At 34.7% G+C, this 14313-nt stretch overlaps 1 protein-coding gene across 7 annotated transcripts in view; it reads right to left on the bottom strand.

Annotated features, from left to right (window-relative positions):
* The window catches only part of CCDC88A (coiled-coil domain containing 88A), a 142980-nt gene that overhangs the window by 6268 nt on the left and 122399 nt on the right, over positions 1-14313 (bottom strand). For 2 of the 7 annotated variants that reach the window (XM_045446092.1, XM_045446091.1), the window contains exons 24-31: positions 11375-11467; positions 11038-11252; positions 7462-7545; positions 6262-6465; positions 5566-5637; positions 4515-4595; positions 1563-1831; positions 914-1376 (exon numbers count right to left, since the gene is read on the bottom strand). In XM_045446092.1, coding sequence (XP_045302048.1) covers positions 914-1376; positions 1563-1831; positions 4515-4595; positions 5566-5637; positions 6262-6465; positions 7462-7545; positions 11038-11252; positions 11375-11467 — 1481 coding nt within the window. The remainder of the gene's footprint in view (positions 1-913; positions 1377-1562; positions 1832-4514; positions 4596-5565; positions 5638-6261; positions 6466-7461; positions 7546-11037; positions 11253-11374; positions 11468-14313) is intronic. The other 5 variants (XM_045446093.1, XM_045446095.1, XM_045446094.1 and 2 more) reach the window with 5 other exon arrangements.

Genomic DNA, 14313 nt, shown 5'->3' on the forward strand with positions numbered 1-14313 from the left:
TTGGGAGTAACAAAGTAAATATGACTTGGAAATGCCTTCTTGGTAATTATAGCATGCAACTATTTTAATATGTTTCCAAGGTATCAAAGTAACAATCTCTTATCGGGTGACAAGAAATGAGAAAGAGGAGCATGTATTGTTAAGGATTTTAAAGTCATGCAAAAAATGTACAATGTAATTAATATTTCATGCAAGCTTTGGTGTGGTTACACATTCATATTTATATACATGCCGCCATGTACAAATGAACACTATGCCACAATTTAAAAATAAAAATATAAGCCTAGCCAAATGATACTTTTCAACAGCAGCTCTTCAAATCAGATTAGAGAAGCACAGTGCATATCAAGTAACATCAGTATTATATTGTGCAGTTTTGATCATACACAACCATATTCATACCAAACAGTCTGATTATCCTCAGAAACCAACAATGCAGATTCTGTGTCATCAGGATAGAGGCATGCAGTAGTGATAAGATTATTGCTATCTGCAGAAGACTGTGGGTTACTGTTACTAGGGTTCTGATTATCAGAAAACTGTTCATTATCTTTCTTTGCAGCTTCATCCAAAATGGCAGAAGCCTGGTCAGTTACTCTGGCGATTGGCCTGGGAGGTAACCCACTTATGTTACTAACTAGTTCTGTATTCAGAGATAAAAATGGCTGAGATGGATTAGCGATAGTAAATGACTCTACACTATCTTTAGCTGATATTCCAAATGCATCATTAGACATATTAATAATGGCAAAGGTTTCGTTTAGAAAATGTGACTTTTCTGTTCTTGAGTTTCTAGCCTGGGCATATAGCGACTTGGGCTTATCTGGAGCTGAATGGTTTTGTGCATGAGAACCCACAGCATGGGTTGTACTGTGAGGTGCATGAGAGGACCACTGGAGTAAATGGTACTCACGAGATGCTGCAGTGATGTTGCTATCAGCAGTAGCTGGTGGAGAATCAACTGATATAGGTAGTCTACTGTCCTTGGTCAGAAAATCATGGATGCTTGTCCTTCGAGTAGTTCCTTCAGCAGTAGAGATCACACTGCTTGCACGAGGTAAAGTGGCATAAGGATTACTATCTTTTGATTGTCGTGACAGAGAAGTTTCTTTCACTAATTTTATCTTTCCTTGAGTGCCTAAGGTAGGTTTTCCTGGAGAGCTAATGAAGTAGGCATCTTCAGTCTTTCGAGGACTGGGTCTCATAAATTGTTCAGGCTTACTTGTCCGTCTATCGTAGAAGTCTCCTGGGGTTTTTCCACTTACTGACCTGGCCAGACCACAGCTAACTGGTTTGTTTTTTCCCAAAAAGTCAGAAGAGACAGACAAACTTTTCATTACTTCATCTAAAAGATTCTCTTGACTTGAGGACTTTATCTGTTAAAAAAGATACCACAGCAGATTAGTGAATGCAGCCAAGCTTTTACTTTCCTGATATATTACACTGTGTGATATAAAATTGCTAGTATCTCTTTATAAACATGTCTTGATAGAAGCTCTATAGTTCAAAGAATTTTAACTTGTAGTGTCCATCTACACTATGTTACCATAGACAAAACTAACCTGTATTGAGGTAAGCTTGTTGCTTTCTTCCAAAAACTGTTGTAGAGTAACAACTTCACTTCCAGGAGAACCAGTTTTGATCTTGTGATGTGCTCGACTCTCTAACGTTTCAGGCATTTTGTGCTGGAGCATTGGACTTGATCTGGTCTGTCTTTTCAAGTATTGGATTGGACTGCTACCACTGCTGGACCAAGCTTCATGATCATGAAGCAGGCTAAATTCTCCACTGCTGTGGCTTTGTGGCCTGCTTTGGATATTAACTGCACCTGCTTTTGGAGTAAATGCTGTGTTAAGAGTTTGGTAACAGAAATGAGATTAAAACTATATAAGTAATCACATTTGTGGACTGGATTCTTATGAATAGCTAAACTGACTTTCAAATTTCATTTAGATATGCTTACTAAACTGTGTTCATCTTTCAACAGTCTAACACTATCTACCACAGTCTCTTTATTTTGTTAAATTGACAGACAGTAGTTCCACAAGGACAAATACTTGCTTTTACCACTACACCCAGAGCCAAACATATGACGCAGGCACTCATTACATTTGATGAGTAAGTGAATAAAAAAATAATACATTTTTTCATTTTTATTAAAAAAAAATTTTTTTTTAATGCTTATTTATTTTTGAGACAGAGCGTGAGCAGAGGAGGGGCAGAGAGAGTCACAGAATCCAAAGCAGGCTCCAGGCTCCGGCCTGTCAGCACAAGCCCAACATGGAGCTCGAACCCATGAAAGCACAAACCACATTTCATGGAGCACAAACCATGAAATCATGACCTGAGCTGAAGATGGATGCCCAACTGACCAAGCCACCCAGGTGCCCCAATAATACATTTTAAAAACTCAGTTAAAGTCACTGTAAAACACCTCACAAGTTAGAACAAAACAGGATGATATGATTTTTAAATTACCTCAAAATGTTAAAACCAGAATAAAAATTCAGAGGTTAAAAATTCGAATTCCTTGCCTCTCTATGAAATCTTCATTCTTTACTTGAAGCTTCCTCATTCACCCTAAATGAATAACCTTAAATAAATTTTTTTTAATTGAAACAGTAGGCATATATAAAGGAAAATCAATGGAGATATGATATAGTTACTTAGCAAATTCCAGTAAAAATATAAAGTCAAATATGTTTTATTTTATTCTTTAATGTCTGAATCATCTGATTGTTCCTGCTTTACACTGTTGGTATGGTGGCTATGTAGTCTTAAAAAACTCAACTGAGGGGTAACTGGGTGACTCAGTTTAGCATCCAACTTTGGCTTGGGTCATGATCTTATGGTCTGTGGGTTCGAGTCCCACCTCTGGCTCTGTGCTAACTGCTCAGAGCCTGGAGCCTGCAGCAGATTCTGTCTCTCCCTCTATCTCTCCCCCTCCCCCACTCATGCCCGTGCTCACTCTCTCTCTCAAAAATAAAAAAAAAATTTAAAAAAAAAGGCTCAACTGAGGTTAAGCAACTGTATAGAATGCAAATTACTAGTTCTGGAAAAAAAACTCCCTAATGTTTATGTTATTCCTTGGATTCTAAATGACAGCAAACTGTATAGATATAATATCAAGATGGACAACACAACTAATAATACAAAGTAAAGTGGGTCACGAAAGAATTTGGCTCAAGTTATGTAACATTTTACAAAAAAAAGATTTTCTTGAATTTTCAAATCAGAAAAGAAGTACTTCAGTTTTCAGACTGTATTCTTCTACTACATATAAGAATATGATTATAAAAATGAAAAGATAATCCCTTCTTGAGATCAGATTTTTCAGACCACTACAACAGAGTCATAGCATTAACGATAAAATTACAACTGAGACAAAATGATTTTATAATACAAAAAGCAGGGGCGCCTAGGTGGCTCAGTTGGTTAAAAGCATCTGACTTTGGCTCAGGTCATGATCTCATGGATGGAGCCTACTTCTCCATCTCTGCTTCTCCCCCTCTCCCACTCATGCTCTCTCTCTCTCAAAAAATATAAATAAACATTAAAAAATTTATAATACAAAAAGCAACAGAACACATGCACTCATTATAATGGGACAATTCTGGACTGTAGAGAATACTTTAACCAACTTTTATAATCAATTAAACAATTCCAGAATCTGAGTAGGCAGTATACCTTTAAGGAACAAAGTATTAGTCAAAGCCTCTAGACATTTACATAAAACCTCACCTTGGAATGCATATTAAAAAATTAATTTAGGGGCGCCTGGGTGGCGCAGTCGGTTAAGCGTCCGACTTCAGCCAGGTCACGATCTCGCGGTCTGCGAGTTCGAGCCCCGCGTCAGGCTCTGGGCTGATGGCTCAGAGCCTGGAGCCTGTTTCCGATTCTGTGTCTCCCTCTCTCTCTGCCCCTCCCCCGTTCATGCTCTGTCTCTCTCTGTCCCAAAAATAAATAAACGTTGAAAAAAAAAATTAAAAAAAAAAAATAAATAAAATAAAAAATTAATTTAAAAAATCTTGCATTCTTTATAGAAGCTATGTGCATCCATCTGGGTCTTGTTCTACACACACACATTTGTTTTCTTAAATTAAAAAAAATTATTTCCCCCTATTTCATGAATAAATAAAGCTGAAAGTATTTCTAAAGCACCTCCTATAGAGTTCAATGTACATGCATCATGAGAAAATTAAGGACAACCATTTTCATGACGAAGACAAAACATAAGAAAAATAACGACCTACAGATATTTTTGAAGTTAAAGATGCCATAAAAACATTTTATCTGTGAAGATGAAAAATGGAAACCAAAATAACTGCTCCTGTTTTTACATTTATATACATGGTATACAATGTATCACAATGCTAAGTATAAAATGTTCTAAGGAACTATGTTCCAAACATAGATGATTTGGATTTCATACTTTACCCCAGAAACTTTATCGATCTTCTATTATAAAATCTGGAAATGGATGGACAATATTAGTAAATTTACCTACAGCGTACCTTTGACTTCATGGAGTGAAGCATTATTATTACTATTGCTAGTGGATGTTCTGCTACTATCAAGGCTGGCTGGTCTTGAAGCTAAATGAAAAAATCAGGAGACAGTGTGATAAACTTCCAGCTAATGACATTGAACTTTACATTCTGATCACAGAATGCTTTGAGGAAGCAATCATGCATACTTTCACAGGCTAAGCATGCCCACAGAATTGAATCTTACAGATTAGAGAAGAAAGGCATTTACAGATAGTTCAGTTAGACACTTTAGAATAAGACATTTCTGAAACACTGAGATTCAAAGAAAAGAAAAGAAAATATATATTTAGATTTGGAAATGTTTTATAGATGGATACCAGAACTGTTTGAATAGGGTGACACGCCAAAAAAAAAAAAAAAAAAAAAAAAAGTGCTAATGATTAGGTCACTTACAACAGATCAGAAAAGGAACCCTGCACACTGCAGAAATGCCATGAACAGGAGGAACATGAGCATCTGCAGTTGATGTCCTGTATTCCTACCCGCACAAGGGAAAACAACTGCACAGTTAACACAACCCTACCCTGTTTCTTAAAATCTTGCTTACATATGAAATCCCCTGAACATATCCATTTATTATTAATAATTTAGTTTGGCAAGATATGACTTTGCAGATCTCTCCAGAAACTTAACAATATGATATACTCAACACTGCAGAAAATGTGGTTTCAGAAGAGTTCATCCCTTTACCTAAGTATTTTTAAAACCAATAGTAAAATGTGTTTCTCATAACTTTAACCTTATAGCATAATGGCAACAAAATTACATTTAAGCATTGTGCAGGTATATTTTATAAATGACCTTGACCAAAACAGAGACTACCTAGATGAAGCAACAACCTCCAGAGGGGCAAAAGGGAGTATTGGGTTTTGAAGAAATGGCAGAAGAAGCTATGAGATGCAGGTTAGAGAACACATGCTTGCCGGCAACGCAACATTCACCAAATTGATGCGAAAGTCTTAGCATTCCCATTCTGTATGTAACATGTGCTCTCTAAATAAAGTTCATATCTTACCATGAACTCTTGATCCCGTACTAGAATCATCACTAATACCTTGTGGACTTATGTCTTCAAAGGATGTAGTATCTACATAAAATAACAAAATGGATATAAAAATATTTTTAAACAAACAAAAAAAAAAACCCTTATAAAATTTCCCTTATGCAGTTATGGATACTGTTTTTCAAGCACATATAATACATCTTGGTTTAACATATTTCATAGACTCAACCAGAAACTGGAACTAGGAATAAGAACAGAATGGCTGTGATGAAAGTTGACTCGCTTAGGGAAAACACCAGTAGCAGTGAAACAATCTCCCCAAGGACCCTGCAAAGCAAATCAAGAGCCTGGGCTGTTCTACGTGGTTCTCTCTGTTTAAAGTTTTAGTGTTTTTAGTTGTTTTTTTTGTGTTTGTTTTTAAGCTCCTATCATCACTTTTTCCCTTTCTCACTTTTTACATGGTTTACTTTTCCTTTCCTTGTTAGTTCACAAGCTGTTTATTATGAAAGGCCTAGGAAAGATTTTAATTATTTGTAAGATGTTTTAAATTTTTGAAATGAAGTGAAATTGAAAATTCTCTCAAATTAAATCGATTATTTTGATAATTATTTCAGGTTGTTGCTGTCAAAAAAGTACACATGGGAAAGTCAAATTAAAATTCCTGTTGCCAACAGTTACACCACAGTGCAAAGAGCAGACGGCCTATACCTTTATTATTAACCAACTGCTTGGATCTGAAGCCTGTAGAAGAGTTGACAGTTGAAAAGTTGATGGCTGTAGTAGAGAAGGCCATAGCTCCCAATTCTTTTCTCCTTTTACCCGTTGAAATATCATCAGGAACCTCCAAATTCTCAGTACTACCTGTCCACTGTCCTCCTGCTAGGACCATGGACTGCACCAGGTCATTCATGGCTGGGATGCAAATGAAAGCAAATGAATCAGCATGGTTAATGTATCTGCTTTTATTCCTATCTTGTATTATAAATGATCTGGTTTTTGTCTATGGATTAATGCAAGTGAACATCGAAAACTATAACCACAAGGTCATTCAAATTATGACATGCATTCAGCTGAATGAAATGAGTAGGCCAAAGGCTGATAAATTTCAGTCAATATTTTTATCCCACCTCCACCCCCTTTAAAGATAGGAAAAGGAATTTTACTCTGTACAACTGCCATGCTTTTGCGCAGTGATGTGCAAATATAATTAGAAGCCTTCATAATGTGGTTTTGTGATGACAGAAATGGAATGAATAAAGGTAAGATGGAGAGCAGTTCTTATACAGCATCATTATTGAAAATGACAAAGAGTCCTTGGTCAGAGCAGGTTACTGAAGAAATCATTCATTTTGTGAATCAAATAAGTATACCATTCAATAAAAACCTGAAAGAAATGATATCCAAAGTGACAGACATTTAATGTGATTATGTAATTACCCATTCTTCTTAAAAAAAATAAAACTAGAGTATTAATATATAAAGAATGACAAACGTTTTCAAGGGTTACAGGCCATTTTTATTTATTTATTTAATTTACTTCATTAAGAAAATAAAGTCCTAATGCTAAAGGTTTTGTTATATTTTAAGTAAATTTCTTTGGGAAAAAAATTTCTATGGCATAGAAAATTAAAGTTTTTTTTTTTTCTGCCAACTTTTAGAAAGGACTGGAAATGTATATTACATGTATGACTAAACATATGCATGTATATGTACCAGTGAATATACATATAATGCAAATTAAGTGCCAGTTTTGAAAAAAAAATATTCTTCCAGCTCCTTGAATTAGAGGAAGACTGCACTTTTGCAAAATAAAGACAGTTGGCACCGTCCAGAGAAAGGTTAGTGAAAAATTAGTAATGGAAGCCAGTGTGGTCATTTGAAAGAAGCTGAACTGTCATAAAGTCTTACACATGGAACGACGGTAGCAGGCCTTCATTTTGTCTTTATCCTTCGGTCTGTTCCTCAAAAAGGGCAGTCTTTTCAGTGCAACCACTTTAATGTCAGAGCATGAGGAAAAACAGAAACAGAAAAATGAAAGAAAAAAGGGAGAAGAACAGATGGCAGTTAAATGTTGAAATTAAGGACAGAAATGAATGTCTGAGTTTCAGCTATGTATGCTATACTAAAGCTATTACTCTTGTGCTGCTGAGTGATAATGAAATATGAAATATGTACTCTGATACTTTAAAATACTTGGAAAGCACTGAAGACAATGATGAGGAACATATACTTTGAAAGCTTGGGTTGGCTAAAGTCCTACAAATACAGGAACTGTTTAGAATTACTGAAGGAATATTTTTCCTAGTTAAGTTGTAAAGGTGTACCTTTAAAATCAGGGCTATTGGTGGGCCACAGTATACATGATGAAAATACACAGGGCTTTTCAATCCTCGGTCTTTACTTTTCAAATTATAAGACTTTATTTTGGAAAAAAATTACTTAGGAAGATGCACATTCTACAAGAATATTCTAGTAATATCTATCAACAAAAACTAGGGTGCCCCATCGATGTTTAAAACTTAATCTAAAGAAACTTTAAAAACTTTCATTATTTTCGTAAACCGTAACAAAGAAAGTAGGGAATTATTTTTTGGGATAAACTGAATTCTGGTGCATTATTTAGCAGCACCATGAAAATATATATTCTGAGCAAAGTCTTTCAAAAGATGACATGAGTAATTATATTCATTTCATTTTGCAAAAGGTTGGTGAGGGAAAAGAGAAAAACTAGCACTAAGTTCTATTAAGTCTAAAGGAAAAGGAGGCACCCTAATGCAAGAAAAAAATGACAGAAAATATGTATTTATAACATTTTTAGGTATTTTGAAGGGCTTTTTTGGTGAGTTTATTTAAAAAATCAAAGGTAGCACTGTGCAGAAAAGTTCTGTAAGTGAAAATTAGGGTTGTAACTACAGTAGGTGTCATTAGCATAGACATCCAATGTTCACTAGAGTCACTAACATTCTTGAATTATATTTTAATAAGATTTGAAAACAAAAAATTGTTACACCTTTTCAGAACTGCAATTTAGGAGTCAGGGCAATGATGTGAATAAAGACCTAGCCTTACACAGCCTTAATAACGATGATCCTTCTCAGGGTTTGTCGTCATCTTGTAAATAATCAAAGTTCTTCCAACAAACTGACAAGTGTCATCCATTAAGGAGAATGCAATGGACATACAGTTTTTTTTTAACTTAGTTAACAATCATGATTCATTTAAGCTTTTAATTGGACCTATTTCTTTTCTATCTTGGTAAACACAGCTGTTTTTAATGATTTAAAAAAGAAATGAACTGAAAACAATGTAAAAATGGACACTTAGCTAAAACAAAGCTGAATGGTTGCAACATGCACATGTTGTCTTATTTAGATACTGCTGTTTCAACTGTTTTCCAAAGACTGCTTTACTGACAGACACTCTTCCAAAAACAGACAGGATAAAAGGAGTTTTAAACTTGCCAATGGTGGAATGTGATCCTTCTTGTGTCAACTAGTTTGTAGATATACAATGTTCTTTTTCCAACATACTAAAATTAAGGGAACATTAACATTGCTGGGTTTTGTGTTTATTTAAAAAATTCTAAAACTGGACAAATGCAAGAAAGGACAGTATTACTGCCTTCTGATCCTTATTCTGGATGTTTCAATTCTGGATCCAATTCTGGATCCTTATTCTGGATGCAGGAATGTCAGATTTATATTTAAAACAGGCAAGAAGACCTCAAAGAAAGACTGTCGTGCCTTTCTTGTGTACGTTATCCTATCTGAATGGAAACATCTTTTCTTAGGGCACCTGGCCTGCCTCAGTCCGTAGAGCAGGCCATTCCTAATCTCAGGGTTGTGAATTCAAGCCCCATGTTGGGCATAGAGCTTACTTAAAAAAAAAAAAAACAATTAATCTCTTATGAAATATCTTTCTTTAATTGGAAAAAAAATAATTAGACCTATTTCCATTTCTCATTTAATAAGATGTCAGATAGTTTATATCTAAAGGTAGCAGTTAAAACTGAATTATCTGGCATCTTTTTAAGGTAAACCTGATGATCTCTCCATAAGAATGCTCAGAGATTTCATGTAGATTTGGCTGATAAGACTAGATTAAAAACAAAACAAAACAAAACAAAAACACCACCACCCAGGTTATGATAATCTTATATGGGATTTAGTAACAAGAATTTAACAACCTTCTTGAGACTAACACACACACACGTATGTATGTATGCGTGAATATTTATGGATTCTAGTTTTTAGGGTGGTATAAGTTGTATTCTGAAATACACCTTACAATACCTAATCTATACCCTAAAATACTGTCTTTTCAGAGATAATTCCTCTCAGGACAAAACACTATAGTTTTTTGAGTGTTTTGAGAGTTGCAATAAAGAGAGACTATCCCTGGGGGAAGAAGAAGCAGTTTTTGCCTATTTACTTCAGAAGAATGGCAGTGAGATTTTATATATAAATATACCTACATTTAATATAGATATACATATACACACACACATAAATATGTATTTTTTAATTTAGTGACTCTGGTGATAGTATGAGTGGATTCAAAGTTGTCTTGTTTACATATTCTCTAAGAACATTGTTAGGAGTCAGCCTGTTGGACACCTTCAAAGGGCCTAGCACTGAAAAGACGTTCTTTTATTCTTTTCTCTTTCTCTCAAAATATACTTCTTTAGGCTCTTACTTTGTTCTTAGTTAAGCACACTAGTAATAAAATAAAAAGATCATAAATTGTATAGGGCATGTTATGATGTAATACTTCTGTATCTGTAATTTAAAAATTATGTTTATATACCAGTTTATAAATTTTATACACAAACTTATATCTCCACATCTATTTTAACTGATCCTTAATTAACCAAGCAATTGCTCAATAATTTTTATAACCTTCAATTACCTCTAAATCATTGAGTAACATTCTCTTCAAATTCATATCTAGTTTTCTTTGCTTCTCCCCAATGTAGCTTTACTCCAATTCGACACCAAAGTATGTGAATAGAACCCCATTATAAAATGTCTTATTATAAAATGTCTTATTATTCTATTTCATTACAAATAAGCTCATAAATGATGAGCTCAAGATGAGCTCAAAAATATTTCACTTGCTCTTCAAAATCACCCTGTATAGTAGGACACAAAGGTGAAAGGCGTGCCCATATAAATAGAACTAACAAGTGGCAGAGATATTCTGGCTTTTATTTCAATGTTCTTTCAACACTTGTTTTACCTTCCTGGCTAAATGATGGTAATTCTGCGTTTGGTGTATCTCTAAACACATAATATATAAAATCATGTGGTTATGCAGTATTGCAGTATTTAGTGAATTTTATAATCATATAGAGTTAAAAAAGAAATGCATTCATCAGACTATTACCCCAAAGGACTATGGAAGTTACAAGTTAAAGAAATCTTTTTGAAAGGATTCTAAAGCAATACTAGAGATCACAACTGTTTAAAGAGTTTAAGCACTCACTGCTGCTTTTCTTGGTCCCCAAAGTTTGGCCATCTTCTAAAGAATTTGAGCCTACTGAAGAACTATCTTGACTATCTTGATGGGGGAGTTGAAGAAATCCTTCACTGGAGTCTGAGCGGGTAGGTGTTAATGTAAGAGATTTCTGACGTTCCCGATTAATATCTTTCTTAGATTTTATCAATTTTCTCATCTTTAGAGTAATCCAGTTGCCTCTCCTAATAGAATAATTTAAAAAGCTCTTATGAGTCTAAAATTCAACATATAAATTCTTCACAAAATTAGAAGTCTTAACTTTTTTTTTCCAAAATAAAAATGAGTAAAACTTGGTTAACAGTACCTTCTAGGGGGAGATGGGTCATAAAATTTGTATTGATCCATTATTTTCTCTTCTAATTTCTCCTTTTGTCGTCTTAATTCATTTAACTTATCGCTATAAAAATAAAAACTGCATTTTAGGACATGCACCATTATTTTGTACAGTTATGAATATTAAATTATTTTGTGACTAGAATCTAATTTCTCTCCAAAAAAAAAAACAAATACAGATGCCATAGTCGACAACTAAGAATTTATTAGGTATTCACAATGGGATTTTTTCCAAGTTTCTCCTTTTCTTTATATTTTCAAACTTACTTAATAAAAAGATATAGAATTCAATTCTTTAATACAACTTACTTGTTTGAAGAAAAATTTCCTTATTACATTCTCATCCTGACAAAGGAATTCTCTCAACATCTTTTAACAGCTATCAGGCAACACCATATCAATAGTGACTATTCTCCTATTCTTGGATCTTTAGTATCTCACATCACTGTTGGTGATTTAGTATAATTTATGTAAGTAAAAACCTTTTCAATGGTTTGCTTACAACTGTAGATACGATAAGTGATCTTGTAATCACATCTTCATGAAAACAGACTTTTTTCCTTATGGCAGAATTATTTAGGCTTAATTTATGTCTAAAGAACTATTTTCTGCCTCTAGCAATACATGAATTACACTAGTTTCACCACATCTTAGTGTCATTTATGTTCTTGGTAGTATATATTATATAGGGAAACATCAAAGACCAAAGTAAAATGATCTTTCTAAAAAAAAGTGTGATGCCACAGTGATGCTGTTTACTCAAAAATATTTAGTGATAATTTACAATGAGGAAGACACAGAGACCATATAAAGACAAATAACAAGTCGCTCAACTCTGCTTATAATACAGTAGGAGAGAGAACATAAACACATAAATGACTATTACAATCCAAGTCAGTAGTGGTACCAAAAGAAAAGCACTGTCTAAGTATGAAGAACTTACAAAGGCAAAATATTTCTATCTTGGATGACCAAAGAAAGTCTTGTGGAGAAAATGCCCATATTAGAAAGACTGAAAAGATAAGAATGCTAAATTAAGTAATTTAGTTGAGGGGAAGCAGTGAGGGATTTTCAGGTTTAGATTTTGCTCAACAGGAAATCAGAAGCACTGAAGGTTTCATTACAAAGTGACATTATGAAATCTTTGCCTCAGGTACCCTTAACTCCCTAATGAAAAAGAACTTATCAAAAAGGATGCAGGTAAAGAAAGCAACCAGGAGGCTAATGAACTAGTCAGTATAGTTGAGCTGTCAGGCTGAATTAGGGTAGTAGGAACCAGAATGAATGGATCCGGATCTGAAAGAATTGTTTGAAGATGCTTTGTGAAAAGGCATCACCAACAATTATAGCAGAGCACAACAGCAGATGGTCTATACCTCCCAATTGTTTTCTCTTTTTATCTGTTGAAATATTGTCAGGAACTTCCAAGTACTACCTGTTCACTGTCACTTCTTCTAGGACCATGTGACAGAGGCATTTAGCTAAAACTGACATAGAATATGAATATTTTTAATTTAAATTCAAAAAGTCAGGGGGTGCCTGGATGGCTCAGTCAGTTATGCATCTGACTCAATTCTAGCTCAGGTCATGCTCTCATGGTTCATGGGAGCAAGCCCTACTTTGGGCTCTGTGCTGACAGTGTAGAGCCTTCTTGGGATTCTCCCTGCACGCCCCCCCACCCCGCACTCTCCAAAAACAAATAAATAAACATTAAAAAAATAAATTCAAAAAGTCAGAATAGATATTAATATTTTTTGTCAGTCAACAATTACTGAAACTTTGGAAATGGGTTATTCATCGAGGGCCAGAATATTAAGATGATAAAATTTTGGAAAATGCCTCAAAAAACTCAAATGTCAAGAGCTTTACATACAGTTACTACTTCTTAAGCTAAAAGACCTCTATGGCAGAGAGTAAAAGCATACATACCCCTGAAATGATTAAAGGTGTAGTCCAAAGTGGCCAGCCACTTGGACTTGGACATTTCTTTGAAGTTTTGCATTTATCTTAAGAGCTCATGCAAACTCTGCCTTTTGCTCCATAAACATGTGTTAATATAAAGATCATGTTCCCTGCCTCAAATTTTATAAGAAAACTGATGCTTCAAAAAATGTCTGATATATCCTGGTTTCATATGTGCCCCAGCTCACCATCTAATAGATTAGGAGATGCCTCATTTCATCATCTGTGCTATTTCTATTATACTGTAGTGTTTTACATTCAGGGAGGGAACAGGGGAGAGAAGAATTTAGTAAAGCTGAATCTTGGTGTAATACAAAGATCATCCACTGAGCTGCTCAGGCCCAAATCCCTGATTTAGCAGATCCCTCTACTTAATGGAAACATAACTTACCAATATGAAGCCTTGCCAATCTCTCTCTTACAACTCATATTTGATCTCAACTACCACTGCTTATGAATTATGTTTCACTAGATTATTGCAACAGTCTTTCTAAAACTTACTCCTTGTCTCTCTATTCTCAGAACCTCCAATCCGTACTCTAAAATGTCATCAGTGCCTTTTAAAAAAAACACAAATCTAATCATTTTACTCTCCGGCTCGATTTTTTTCAGCAACTCCTTTGTATGGCACAGAAAAACCTTTGTGAAATGGTTACTAAGTTTTTAGCCACTTCTCTATTGCTCCTTATTCCTCAATTTTGCTCCAGGAGGAACTATTAATTTTTAGGTTCTATACCATACCATAACACCCTTCAATACACCTCCATGTTACTTCATTTGTGCTCTCTGGCCTGGTATGTCTCCTCAGGCAAACTCCCATGACCCTTTAAATCTTAGCTCAAGTAATCATCTTTGGAAAGTCCACCTTGCCTCTTTCAGACTAAGTTACTCCTTCCCCCTATATTTGCTATATTTATATGGCCTCATATACATACTTCCGTTACAGCA

This window comes from Leopardus geoffroyi, chromosome A3 (assembly GCF_018350155.1).
Source record: "Leopardus geoffroyi isolate Oge1 chromosome A3, O.geoffroyi_Oge1_pat1.0, whole genome shotgun sequence".
Lineage (NCBI taxonomy): Eukaryota > Metazoa > Chordata > Mammalia > Carnivora > Felidae > Leopardus > Leopardus geoffroyi.